The 13713-nt window shown below is 47.6% G+C and overlaps 1 protein-coding gene across 1 annotated transcript in view; it reads left to right on the top strand.

Moving 5' to 3' along the window:
* Positions 1-1758: 1758 nt before the first annotated feature.
* SLC17A7 (solute carrier family 17 member 7) overlaps positions 1759-13713 on the top strand; it is a 386211-nt gene continuing 374256 nt past the window's right edge. The window contains exon 1 of the mRNA XM_078650978.1: positions 1759-2869. Within this exon, the coding sequence (XP_078507104.1) occupies positions 2808-2869 (62 nt within the window). The 5' untranslated portion in view covers positions 1759-2807. The remainder of the gene's footprint in view (positions 2870-13713) is intronic.

Raw genomic sequence — 13713 nt, 5'->3', positions numbered from 1 at the left:
TTGTTTTACTCTGCCCCTTTTACTCAATGCCCAGACGCCGATTCCTTGTAAGCCTTTTGAAAAAAGCTAATTTGGTCCATGCTAGGGAGGCACTAGTATTCTTACAGAAAGCTGCGGAACCCTTAACACTGTGTAGCATTATGAATTTTATCAAGGTAGCACTTCGTTTAAGGATTACTAGAGGAGAAGATTGAAATGCTTTTATTTTAAATTTTAAGTGTTAAATATGGCTATATTGTTGTATTTATGTTTTGTAAATCTACTGTACAAAGAATCTTGAAATGTTTAATGACTTTTTACTATGTATATTTGAGTGTGCTTTTATGGTGTTTTTTAATCACCGAATAAAGTTTCTTTGACTTGACTACACAATAGTGGAATATGTGTTCCTAGTCCCGTAAATGTGTGTTATATCGGTGGGTGACATAAATGTAGTATATATGCAATCTAAGGTACGTGTCAAACGAGATATTGGCTAACCCATACTAGCTGCATATTGAGACCTTATTTGGGAACCCTCAGCTAATGCGGTGCAACGGTCCAGACTACCTCTGACACAAGAGTCAGAGATGCAGATAATGCAGTTTCTGAGACAGTAGCGACTGCAGAAGAGGGGCTCTGGCGAAGCCTGAGGACATTAGATCCAGTGCTGTCTGTGATGGGATTGCATTCTACTTGTCTGGTTTTGGTGCTAATGGTGGTTAAGTTTGTTGAAGAAGGTCTAACATAATTGTAAACTTTAGTCGATATCTTTCTTTCGATTTCCTCTGGTAACTGAGACAAGTGCTACCCTCTCTCTGTAAGCTTTTCTTATGTAGCCTTCATTTTGTGCCAAGTCCAGCAGCCTGTGTCTGTGTTGGTGTAGTACAACTTCTGCTGTACTTTGTTGGGGTTGGGTGGCTGTTTCAGTGTGCCTTTTATGTGTCTCTAATTATTGCCCGGTGTTTGCACCTGGTCTGGTGCACTCCAAATTCCAGGGGTTTGGTCAATTCCCGTTTAGTGATTACGGTTCCACCCAGATACGCTCACTATGCATGCATTCTCAGGTTGTCCGTGCAACACGATGCAGTCCTTCCGTGCAGCGAGTGCTTCCTACTCTTCTTGCCCCCCTGCCCTATGTGAGTAGATCCAGAGCCAGGTGTCTGGAGTGACATGGAGTGGGAGGTGTCTGAAGTGACTTGCTGTCACTGGACTGTGGGTGCTGGGAGTTGCTGCCGGTGGTAGGAGGGGATATAGCCACTGGGCACTGCAGGCTTTGACAGGGCCTTGAGGCCACGTAGATTACAACAGGTGTGATGACGTGGGTCATGTGCATGAGGCGCAGCTGCACCTGGAGCTGAGGGTACATAGTTGAGGATATCTTTGTGTGTGGTACAGAGAAAGGTCGCAGAGGGCGGGTGGGAGGATCTGGGACAAGTGGGAGGGTCTCTCGGTGCCCAAAGTTGCCAGGAGCCCTGGGGGGGACATTGTTCCTGGATTTCCAGGAATTTGTGGGGGCGTGGGTGAAGCTCGCTGAGCCTGAATGTGCAGGTGGGGGAGGTGTTCGGCATGTCTGGAGTTGCAAGGGGCGGGGATGTCGCTGTCCAGCAGAGGAGCTGACCGCGGTCCTGAAGATCAGTTCCCCGGCCTGCCCAAGGACAGGCTGCTGAGGAGGTGGGAGGTCAGCCCGGTCAGGACATCCTCACCCAGTCTGCCGGCCCGCCCAGGGCTTTCATGGGCTACCCACGCATGAGGGGACGTGGGGCGGACTCCTCGCTGCACACCCTGCCCACCATGGCTCAGCTCAGTGCGTCCTGAGCTGCGGTGCACGTGGTGCTGCCTGCCCGGGAAGGGGTCGGTGTGCCTGCGTGCGAGGGGCAGACGGGTGCCTGCCTGTGGGGCGGTCGTTGCTGTCTGTGCGCGGGGAGCCGGAAGTGAGGGGTAGACGCGGTACCTACCTCTGAGGAGTTGCGTGGGGTGCCTGCCCGTGCGGGGGCGTGTGTGTACCACCTGCCTGTGTTGTTAGTACTTCCTGCCTTTGTGAAGGTAGACGCGGTGCCTGTGTGCGAGGAGGTAGATGTATGTGGTGCCTGTCTGTGTTGTGGCTGTAGTGCCTGCCTGTGCTGAGGTGCATTAGGTGCTGTCCAGGTGGCAGAGGATGCGACTGGTGCGTTCCTGGAGATAGCAGTATACCTGCGCTGTGCCTGGTGTGCCTGCTTATGCTGACCTGCTTGTGCTACCGGACTGTGCTAGGGTAAATACGGTAGCTGTCTGTGGTGAACTGGGCGCGGTGCCTGTTTGTGTGGAGGTAGATACTGTGCCTACCTGAGCGGCGGTGGATGCAGTGCCTGCTCGTGTGGAGATAGATGCAGTGCCTGCCTGTGTGGAGGTAGATGTGGTGCCTGCTTGAGTGGAGGTAGATGCAGTGCCTGCTTGTGTGGATGTAGATGCGGTGCCTGCCCGTGTGGAGGTAGATGCGGTGCCTGCCTGTGCAGAGATAGATGCAGTGCCTGCTTGAGTGGAGTTAGCTGCGGTGCCTGCCTGCGCGGCGGTGGATGCGGTGCCTGCTTGAGTGGAGTTAGCTGCGGTGCCTGCCTGCGCGGAGGTAGATGTGGTGTCTGTCAGGTCCCTCCCCAGCCGGCTCCCCACTCCTCCCCGTGCCACAGCAGCCCCCCGCCCGCCCGCCAGCCCCAGCCCTGCTCGGAGAGCTCTTCTCGTGCAGCCTCAATCCCGGCATGAGATCCGGGGGAAGTTTGTGCTGAGCGCCCAGACTCCAGAGACCGGCCGGCGCCCCTCCCCCACCCGGCGCCCGGGCGCCAGGCAGCAGCATGGAGTTCAAGAAGGAAGGCTTCAAGCAGCTGGCGGGGAGGACCCTGGGACACCTGCACAGGTAGGAGACGCGAGCGGCGCCCGGGGCCTGCCGGCGGGCGCTGCACAGGGGCCAGGGAGCGCTCCCTGGCTTACACAGTGATGGCTGACCGACCCCGTGTATATATAGATGTCACTATATGTTTGCATATAAAGGTGCCTGTCTTTTTCTGTTGATCTGTCCATCGCTTTGTGTATCTTGCTTTCTGTTGGGACTACAGCTCTATTTATAGTATCGCTACAGATAGACGTAGCATTATATATAATCAGATTGTGCATTCGTAGATAGATAGATAGATAGATAGATAGATAGATAGATAGATAGATAGATAGATAGATAGATAGATAGATAGATAGATAGATAGATAGATATGAGAGGAGGCTGCTGTAGGGGTACTGCCCCCATCCTGACGCGGTTCCTGTTCTGCAGAACTGAGGCCGCATTCATCTCTGTCACCTCAGATGTAATTAAGGCCCCCACCCCCCATCACCAGATCACTGTATTCTGTGCCGACAGGCTCAGGTGTATTTCTCTGCCCTGGGGGCGGAGGCAGCACACGCCCCTCGGGCCCTCCGTCCGACCTTCATTTCCTTTCCCCCCGCACTAATCCCGGGGCAGGCCTCACTCTCGTGGGGCAGGGGGAGGGGGCTCGTGGGGATCTCCGTGATTATTTCTTGATCCTCTGCCCCCTCCCCCCCCCCCCACCCCCGAGGGAAGTTGGGGGGGGGGGGGGTGTTCTAATGTGCTGGGCTTTATGAGGCAGCATGAGCGGAGAAGTGATTACCGACGCGGCCCGAAGAGCACATTATCCCGTAAGCCTCCCTGGGACAAGGGCTCCCCGGAGCCGCCCCCGCGCCCTAATCCCAGACCAGAGGAACGGAAACCAGGCTCTTGGGCCTGGGGAGGGGTGTTACTGCGGGCGCGGGGGTCTAAAGGCATGTGAGCGACGGGTAGGAGGGAGAGGGAGATGGGAGGTGGAACTGGAAGGAACGAAAGAAACACACAAAGAGAATGGAGGGGGAGAGGGAGATGGAAGCAGAGGAAAAGAGAAGAGAAGAGGGGGTTAGGGAGGAGTGATGAAAAGATTGGTAAAGAGGACATAGCAAAGGGAGGGGAGATGTAAAGGGAACAAGAAAAACAGGAAATGGAGAAGAGAAAGAGGGGAAGCAGTAAAAGACAAGAGAGAGAGAGAGAGAAAAAAGAAAAACACAGGATAAGGGCAGGATAAAAAAGCAGAAATTGTGAATGCGTAAAGAAGGAGTCAGGGAGAAGAAACATGCAGAGAAACGAGTTTTGGTGGAGAACGAAACAATAGGAGGAAAGAGAATGAGAGGGGCAGCGAAAATATATATATAGAAAGGAGACAGAAAAGAGAGTAACAGAGAGAAGGACAAATGAAAAAAACAAATCGAAGGGAGAGAGAAATAAGGGGAGGAGAGAGAAGGGCAAAGAAAATATAAATCGAAGGGAGACAGGAATGGAGGGAGGAGAGGGGGAGAAAGTATGAAATAAGAGGGAGACGGGAAGTCGAAGGGAACAGAGAGAAGTAAACGGACGTGAAGTGATCAGGGGAGAGAGAATTAAGGAAAGAAATGAGAGGGGTAACATGCAAATTGAGAAGGTATAAAGCAGCAGATACAGAAAGAGTGAGGTGGGAGAAAAAGACCTCGAGATGGCTTAAAAGTGAGCAGTGGGAGAGTGTGAGGGAGAAAAGGCGGAGCGAGGAACAAGGGAAGGCAGCGTTGGGAGGGTGGGCTCAAAAACTGCGTCAAAAAGAGGGAGAAGAGAATGAAACTGAAACGAGGCAGAGGGGGTGAGACAGACAGAAGATAAAGAGAACGAGTTGTACCGAAAGGTCTTATAACGCGAAGGCATCGACGACTAAGAGAGGGAATGAGATAAAGAGAGAGAGAGCGAGAAGCTAGAGAACACGAGATGCAAATGCAAGAACCTAGAGTGCCAGAGACAAAGAAAAAGAGAGGGGAACATTTACAAAACAGAAAGAATGCTGACGAGAGACAGAGAGCGAATAAGAGGGGCAAAACCGGGGATGGAAACAGGATGAAAGCGAAGGACAGAAGAAGAGAACAGAGAACACGAGGACTAGGGAGGAGGACAAAGAAATAGGGAAAAGGAGGAGTGGGGACTAGGATGAAAGGAGGCTGGTGATGAGGGGCGCCTAGGGGTACAAGAAATAAAGTATGACGTGGGGTTCCTGTGAGCTAGGAGGAGAGAAGGGAGAGAGAAGAGAGTGACAGGTGTTACACAGATAGAGGTGTGTGGGTGGGGGGCATAATTTAGAGGGAACCGACCGACGACCGGGGAAGAGTTAATTCATTAAAAATAGAATCCTATCATGTCCCTCGCCGGACGAGGCCCCACTGCCACTACTGACTGGTAAATAATGCCCGGGGACAAACGGTCATTATCTACGTATAACCGCCCGGTCATGGGCAGAGTGCACTGCAAGCTCTCTACAGGGCCGAGCCAGGGGATCGCCCACACCCCCACCATATGGACAGTGAAGATTGGTAGGGCATTTTACATACATTGCCAAATAGACTTTGTTTCAGGTTAAGTAAACCCACATATCGTCCGCCAGTACAAAAAAACATAAAAACTCGCGAAATATCGATACGTTCGGTATAACACATGACAAAAGTATCCGTGCAGTCACAAGGTATAAAAAGAGTCTCATCACTCCGACTCATTGGTGTGTGCTGAGATTGTCTTGCGTCTGGTGTTTTTTTTTTATATGTAGTACTATGCTGGTTACGGGTGTGTTTTTAGCTGTCGGGTGTTTGTAGTGTTCAGTATGCACTGCTGTGCTGCTTACGGGTGTGTTTTCAGCTGTCGTGTGCTTGTAGTGTTTGGTATGTAGTGCTATACTGGTTACGTGCTGTGTTTTAAGCTGTCGGGTATTTCCGGTGTTTGGTATGTAGTACGATGCTGGTTACGGATGTATTTTTAGCTGTCTGGTGTGTTTAGTATAGAGTGTTATCCTGGTTACAGGGTGTGTTTTTACCTGTCGGGTGTGTGTGGTGTCTGGTATGTAGTGTTCTGCTGGTTACAGGTGTGTTTTTACCTGTTGGGTGTTTGCGGTGTCTGGTATGTAGTGTTCTGCGCGTTACGGGGTGTGCTTTTAGCTGTCGAGTATTTGTTGTGTTTGAGATGTAGTACTATGCTGGTTACGGGGTGTGTGTTTTGCTGTCTGGTAAGTGGGGTATTTGGTATGTGGTTCTATCCTGGTTGCGGGTGTGTTTTTAGCGGCCAGGTGTTTGGTATGTAGTGTTCTGCGCGTTCAGGGGTCTGCTTTTACTGTCGGTGTTTGTGGTGTTTGGTATGCAGTGCGATGCTGGTTACGGGGGTGTTTTCAGCCCTAGGGTTTTAGTATGTACTACTATGCTGGTTAGATATTTGTTTTTTAGATGTCGGGTGTTTGTGGTGTTTGGACAGTGCCATGCTGGTTACATATGTTTATTTCGCTGTCGGGTGTTTGTGGTGTTGGGTCTGTAATGCTATGCTGGTTACGGGTGTGTTTTTAGGTGTCGAGTGTGTGTGGTGTTTGGTATGCAATGCTATGCTGATTAGGGGTGCTTTGTTTCTGGTGCAGTGCTAGGCATGTTTGTAAGCTTGACATGCCTTGGTCCCTGTGTCCCTCTGTGTTTTATATTGTGTGCTTCTTGTGCACGATGTGTTTGTTACATTATATTTGTAGAGTTTCTTTAAAGTGTTGCTTTCCTCTGTACGTATGCTTCCTATATTCGATGTGGTAGTTTTATCATGTCACCCTCGGCATGTTTGTTCTGCTATGCTCTGTATGTTCTGCTTTCTCTGCAATGACTGGTTTCTATAGTACGTTTGATGAACTTGTAATCTGTTTTGGTACATGTTGTGTGACACGCATGCTTGTTATGTTAGTTTTTTATCATTAGCCATGTTATGCTCTGCTTCCTGGTCAGACACGTGTCTTCTGTTACTTTTAACTTGCTTACATACATTGATGTGCGTTTTGCGCAGACTTTGATAGGTTACGCGCTGTGTCCATAGTTCATGTAGCGTGCGCGGACCCGCCTCTAGGCGCTATCTTCCGTGCAGATTCCTTTCTGTTGGGGTCGTGTCCTTCGATGGACTTTCCTGCCATGCCTTCCCCAGGGACCGCCCCTCGCCCCAAGCCCTCCGATGACACGTGTACCGAGCCCCGCGCCCTGCTGCATCCAGTACCCTGCAGGGCCCCGCCGCGCGCCACACCAGTGCAGCCGGGCATTGCCTCAATCTTTAATATTCTGATTATCGCACCCTATTTATTGTAGACTCTCCGTGGTATTTATCACGGTTTAGATGGTGATCTCAGGGGGGTTGGACGTGTGCACGTAAATACGCGAATTCATACATATTCGTTTTTTAGTATGTGTTATGCTTTACATTAACTCGAAATTATACTTTCGCTTTAATGAATGTATGCCTTGGTTTGCACACACATGTGTGCGCGTTTGTGTGCGTACACGCACACGGGCAAGCTGAATCATACGTTTACAATGATGAATATATTCAACCCTCGGTTGTATTCTGTAATACACGGTATACTCTCTATTTAAATAAAAAGGCATGCCCGTTACATTTTCGGGTATACAGATTTATGTGAATGTAGGTGTTTGCACGGGGAAGCAGCTGTCCTCTCACGCTCTGGGGGCGCACTCCAAGCACGGGGGCTCTTGTGCAGCACACTCGGGGCGCACTCCATGCACGGGGCTCTTGTGCAGCACACGCGGGGCGCACTCCATGCCCGGGGGAGGGGGGGCTCCTGTGCCGCACGTGCCGTGCAGGACAGAGCCGGAAACGAGCACGTCTTTCCCCCGTGTCCCAGACTTTTCAATTATTCATGGCGTTTTCGAGGCCGCGAAGGATTTTAATGTCACAATCTTTATTAGCGCCTCGGAACAGAAACATAAATCTATGCAGTTAGAATCCCGGGCACGCGAACGAACAGTGCGGAATTATACCCATCTGTGCAAGTAGCACACACACAAACAATCGAAAACTGATTCTTTATTTAAAGGACAAAAGGTAGGGATTGCCCCCGTTTGAATACATCTTATATGTGAAAAACCAGATCCGCAAATAATACGACAGTTAAAGCTTTCCCGTTATAAGGCGGACGCATATTTCTAATTTAAACTTTCCCTGATCGCCGTGCCCATACGTGTACCGCCACGGGTCACTCCTGTCAGGGAATTTTTTATTTTAATTTTATATTAATGTATGTTTCTGGTGTGTGGATGTCGTCTCTCCATCCCGCGGCCCTCCCTCCCGTTCCGGAGAGTGTGTGGGTGCTCGTGCTTCACTCCACAGACACGCACGCACGCGCACACACGCACATTGAGTGCCTCGGGGATCATAGTAGCCATCGTAGAGCCCACCTGCCTTCCTGTGCGAGTCCCAAACACCAGCAAAATACGTTTATCTGCGGGGGACGCGAATATTAAAGCTGTCGAGAGACCCCTAAATAAAGTACGAGTTGTGCGCGCCCTTCGCCGTCGGCGCCCTCCCCTCGAGTCGTCGAGAGCCCCAGCGGGCGTATGTTTGGATATGTACACACCATTATTTCAAAGTAACTGTACATGCAGGCAACCATACATATAGCGCACATGAACATACGTTCATGCACATATACATATACTAGTATTGCTTTAAGTACAGTTAATCGAAAAATTGTTATTATCATGCTATATGCGCGCATTTCTATGGAGATATTTGAGTACAATTCGACTGGATTGTATATCTGTGTGTGTGTGTTTGAGTGCTTTCATTGCACAAAGAACAACAGTGGTGTAAAGACACGTAAACCACACACAAACATTATTTCAAAGGGACCAATCCAATGAAATATGAAAAATAATGTACTGATCCCTGCAGTATGAACGTGTGTTGTTCTGTGAATGTGTGTTTATTCGAACAGCGGTTCTAAAGAACACGTTATTGCACCATTTTTTTTACTGTGTCATGGAATATCTATATGGCAGATAAAATAAATGTGACCCAAAAACACGGTTTCTAGAATAACTGTACAAATAAATGCACATTCACACATTTATTACTACCGTGGAAAGGTCACATTCAGGTGTATTATCACAGCTCAGCACACTTGACAAGAGAAAAACATTGTACAGCCTCACAGAGTGCATGTAACAACAGCTTTACACAGGGAAGCACCTATTGTAATAAGAGGTCTCTTCAGTGTGTGTTTTACGCCACTGCACACACGTAGCTCCTTTGGTTAAATACCTTTTGTTAAAATAAGTCCACACGACAAAGCACCAAGGTGTAAACCATGTACGCGAGTATATGTTATTAATTTCCTGTGTTGAGAGAGGGAAAAGCCAACATGGCTTCCCCTCTTGGAAGTCACAGTCTTTCCTCACACTCAACAATGGTTTTAAATAGCATATTATACTCTAGACATCTGCATATATCATATTTATGCAATGACAGTGACAATACATCGTATCCGATAACATTAATTAAAGCACCTTCCTTCACTAATAAACACACAACCACTCATTGATTACGATGATGCAAAAGCCACATTCAAATTTATGACCACAGTACAGCAAAATGGACATGAAAAAAACACTGTTTACCACTGAATGGCCTCTTCAATGCGATTTTACCTTATTATACAAATAATAACCCCTTGCATCTTCAGTTTTGTTAAATATTGTTTGTTAAAATTGATATAGGTGGAATAAATGGCATGGCATGAACCATAAAGGCAGGTAGTCAATTATAATATGCTGTTACTAACAGTTGCTGTTATGATGCGGTCTAACTTTCTATTGAAATGCCATTTTTTGTTTGGTAGGTAACTTTGGCACTGACTGTTAAATGAATCTGCATGAACCTCTCCCAAATAAATACTAACTCGGTTGGGCAATACATTTTTCGTGCATTGCCTACTAGTGAAGGGCAAAAATAGGACAGGGTTCCATAAAAGTGACATTTCCTATTTTAAATGCCATATGATGTTTTTAGTATAGCTAGAGAAAATATGGCTGAACTAGATAACACCAAACCAGGCATGACAGTAGAACTTTCCACACATTTGGTGTTAAATCTGTTCAGTATCTTTTGAGAGCTTAGCATTATACAAGTGCTTTTTGTAGGATTTAAATTGAGGCGACCTGGCAATCAGACTTTGGAAAATAGAGCTATCTGGGCGGTTGAACCGTGAATGGTCTGCAAACGTGGGTTTGTGAACAATCCACGGAGCCAAATGAAAAAAACCTCAAATCTGATTGGATGATGGAGCTTTATCCTCCTGTTGGCAGTTTCTGGTTGGTGGTGCAAAGACCTGACATGGGAACTTAGAATTATTTGATTGGCTGACCTTAACTTGAAAAAAAATGTTGGGGCTGCCATTGCAAGACTCGAGGACCGACTCCTCACAGTCTGAAAAAAAGATGCCTTACAGAGGCAGGGAGCATCCACCACACTCTGCCTCAGGTAGGGAGGGGCACAAAGGAGCCCTCAAGACTTTCTTGCGGCTGGATTCATGGTTTCCCATGTGGCCCCTAAGATCCAGGATCCTAGGTCAAGGATTTGCAATCCGACAGCAAAGGGTCTTGGACCTTTGTTGGACATGCCACAGGGTTCCTGGACCCACCACAGCGTCCGAGGACCCTTAACATTTAAAATGAAAAATATGATCTGAGCATAGGCAGGCCCTGCAGCCAATCCCTACTAAGTATGGAGACCATATATGATATAATATGACACGTTAGAGATAGTGAGGTTGGTTTAGAGATCTATGATATGTGTCTCTGTTTATTAGGAGAGGTATTAAAGTAAGTACATATACATATGTTCTATGCACATGTCGGTTACAGATGTCTAATGAGACAGGTATATGGCAGGCCTGAGCGTAGTGTGCGTAGTTTTGCTACGTGGAACTCCGTGAAGTGACAAAAAAACTAAGCCTGGGCGTCCGAATCGGCTACGCCCACGGAGTAGGCGTAGTGTTGCCTCCTATGCATTTTGCGTAGACAGCGTAGCCGGCAAGACTACGCCCACTCCGTGTGCGTAGTCGAGTCGGCCGCCACCCGCCTCCCTCCCGCCCTCCCCTACATACATTATTTAAGCAAACTACCCTTAATAAAACAATTTTAAAGCACTTACCGTGTCCGGGGCTCGTCCGGGGCTCCCTCTTGGAATAGGGTCCCTTCATAGATACCAATGCGCATGCGCGGCCACCCGCGCATGTGCATTGGTATCCATGACGACGCGATTCCAAGAGGGAGCCCCGGACGAGCCCCGGACACGGTAAGTGCTTTAAAATTGTTTTATTAAGGGTATTTTGCTTAAATAATGTATGTAGAGGAGAGCGGGAGGGAGGTGCGTAGTGGGACTACGCGGAGTGCGGGAGTGGGCGTAGCTTCTCGCCCACTCCGCGTAGCTCTGCGGAGCCCCACTACGCCCACTACGCCCAGGGCTGAAAAAAACTCAGCGGAGTTCCGCAAGTGGCGGAGTGCAGTGCGAACTGCCATTCCTGCTGGTCTTCCTGCTGCTTGGGTAGAAAATCTACTTGAGCGGCAGCTCACGTCCGCGAACTTACCGTTCGCGAGCGGGGAATAAACTCTTCTGCAAAACGCAAAGCGCCGTTTTCTGCACTCTGTGAGCTCCGCAGAGCTTGGAGTGCAGAAAACTCCGCAAACTCCACGCTCGGAGCGGAGTTCACTGCCCAGGCCAAGTATATGGATATATCCTATGCATTTGTTTGTTTGTGTAAATAACGAGGTAGGCACATAGACATATGCTGTTTAATTTCTTCTGTTCATTTATCTGTTGATACTGGGATAGGTGCACACATGCATCCTATGCGTGTATCTGTTTGTATATATAGTAAGACCGGTGTATCCGCGTAGACTATTCATGTGTGTCTGTAGCAATGTATACTGAGGTATCCATCCATGTACACTATGCATGCTTGTGTGCTTGTAAAGATGGATAGTGAGGTTGGTACATTGATGCATGCTATGCCTTTCTGTGTTTGTGTACATAGATAGTGAGTCAGGTACATACATGCATCCTATGCGTGTGCCTGTTTGTGTACATAGTTAGGCTGGTGTATGCGTGTAGACTATTCATGTTATTTTTTTCCCGTAGGAGAGAAATGGAGGTAGATCCTGAAGTATATCTCCTTGAAATAGATAGACACACAACACTACTTGAGGATATTGGAGTCACAACTGTACAATTGCAGTTCAGACTCACATGAAAGGAGGGTCATCAAAAGATTTTTGAGAGGTAGTCTCACACTTAGCTTATTGAGGCATGTTTCATCTTTTGATGACCTCTCACACTGGGGGAGGAGCAATGCCACCCCAGTGGACTCGATCGAGGGATGCTATTATTATCCCTGGGAGTTCTTAGAAATCTATTTTCAGGACAATGCCTTAGGTCCCGTTTTTTTTGGGGGATAAAATATACTAGGGACATACTCCAAGATTTACTTTAGTAACGAGTACCCCTGGTATGGTAAAAAGCATGAACTGTCGGTCGTAAGGTCAAAACCAATGGATCACCTGACCTTCTTCAAATTCTCTAGTTACCTGATTTTAGTGCGCAAGGAGCGGATGCTCCGAAACGCATAGAGTGGTATTGCCTAATAAATTATCACACTGAAAGAAGTTTGGGCCGTGGTGATGTTGTTTTACAGAATTTTGGAAACACGCATTTGTGGATTTGTAGGGGTTCGCGACCCCGCCACAGCCTACCATCGCTGAGTGGCTTGGGTTCTTCATGAAAAACGTTGTTGGATAGAAGTTTTTCACGAAGAACCCAAGCCGCTTTACTACTGAATTAATTTAATCAAGATTCTTAATTATAAGTGAACATGGAGGACCTCTTCAATATTGAGTCCTATCGGTACCTTTGTATTGAACCTTAGAATATGTCTAGACTCCAAATGTCTCAAACAGCGTTCCCTGTTGCCTCCTCTGCTGCGAATGGGTACTTGATCTATTGCAAAGTATTGCAGGTTGTCCAAATGACTGCCACACACTTCCTCAAAGTGCCTGGCCACTGGGGACGTGGAGTCTCTATTCATAATTGCTCTAATATGTTGCAATATTCTTAGCTGTACACTCAGAATTGTGCTGCCTATACACAATTTCTGACAACTGCATCTTAAAACGTATACCACATGATCGCTCTTGCAATGCAATGTTTGTTGGATTTTCCATGATTGATCTGTTAGTGGTATGGGCAATTGTATGATATTAACTCTGTATCTACAATTTGGTGAAACCTCCTACATTCAGAAGCCAATTTCTACCCACTCTCATTACTGAGCTGCCTACTGCCAATCCCTCATTGACATCGCCCTCCGAAAAGTCATTAGGGCTTTCTTGTGCATCTTTGGGTCAATGACTGGGTCACTGCACAGTAGTTTCCAATGTCTTTGGAATATATGCCTCACTTCCCCATGATGGGTGTTGCATCTAGTAATAAAACGTAATTCCTGTTGAGTATCACCTTGTATACTGTTTGTGAAAAGTAACTTATCCCTTTCTTTCCGATTTGACTTGATTTTTGCTTCCTTTAAAACCTTATTGTTGTAACCTTGTACTGAAAACCTTTGTTCCTGATCACATTGTGCTTGCTCTAATTGAGCTGTTTCACTACACTTTCTTCGCATACGCAGGTTCTCTGCATAGGGAAAACTGTATTTCAAATTATTAGGGTGAAAACTCCGGGCATGTAAAATTGTATTGCCTACTGTGCTCTTCCTAAAGACTTTTGTGTGTAGTCTCCCTTGCTCAATTTAAACAGTAAGATCTAAAAACTCTACTGATTTCTGACTGATG

This window comes from Lissotriton helveticus, chromosome 7 (genome assembly GCF_964261635.1).
Source record: "Lissotriton helveticus chromosome 7, aLisHel1.1, whole genome shotgun sequence".
In the NCBI taxonomy this organism is placed as follows: domain Eukaryota; kingdom Metazoa; phylum Chordata; class Amphibia; order Caudata; family Salamandridae; genus Lissotriton; species Lissotriton helveticus.
This window is presented reverse-complemented; position numbering and strand designations above follow the sequence as displayed.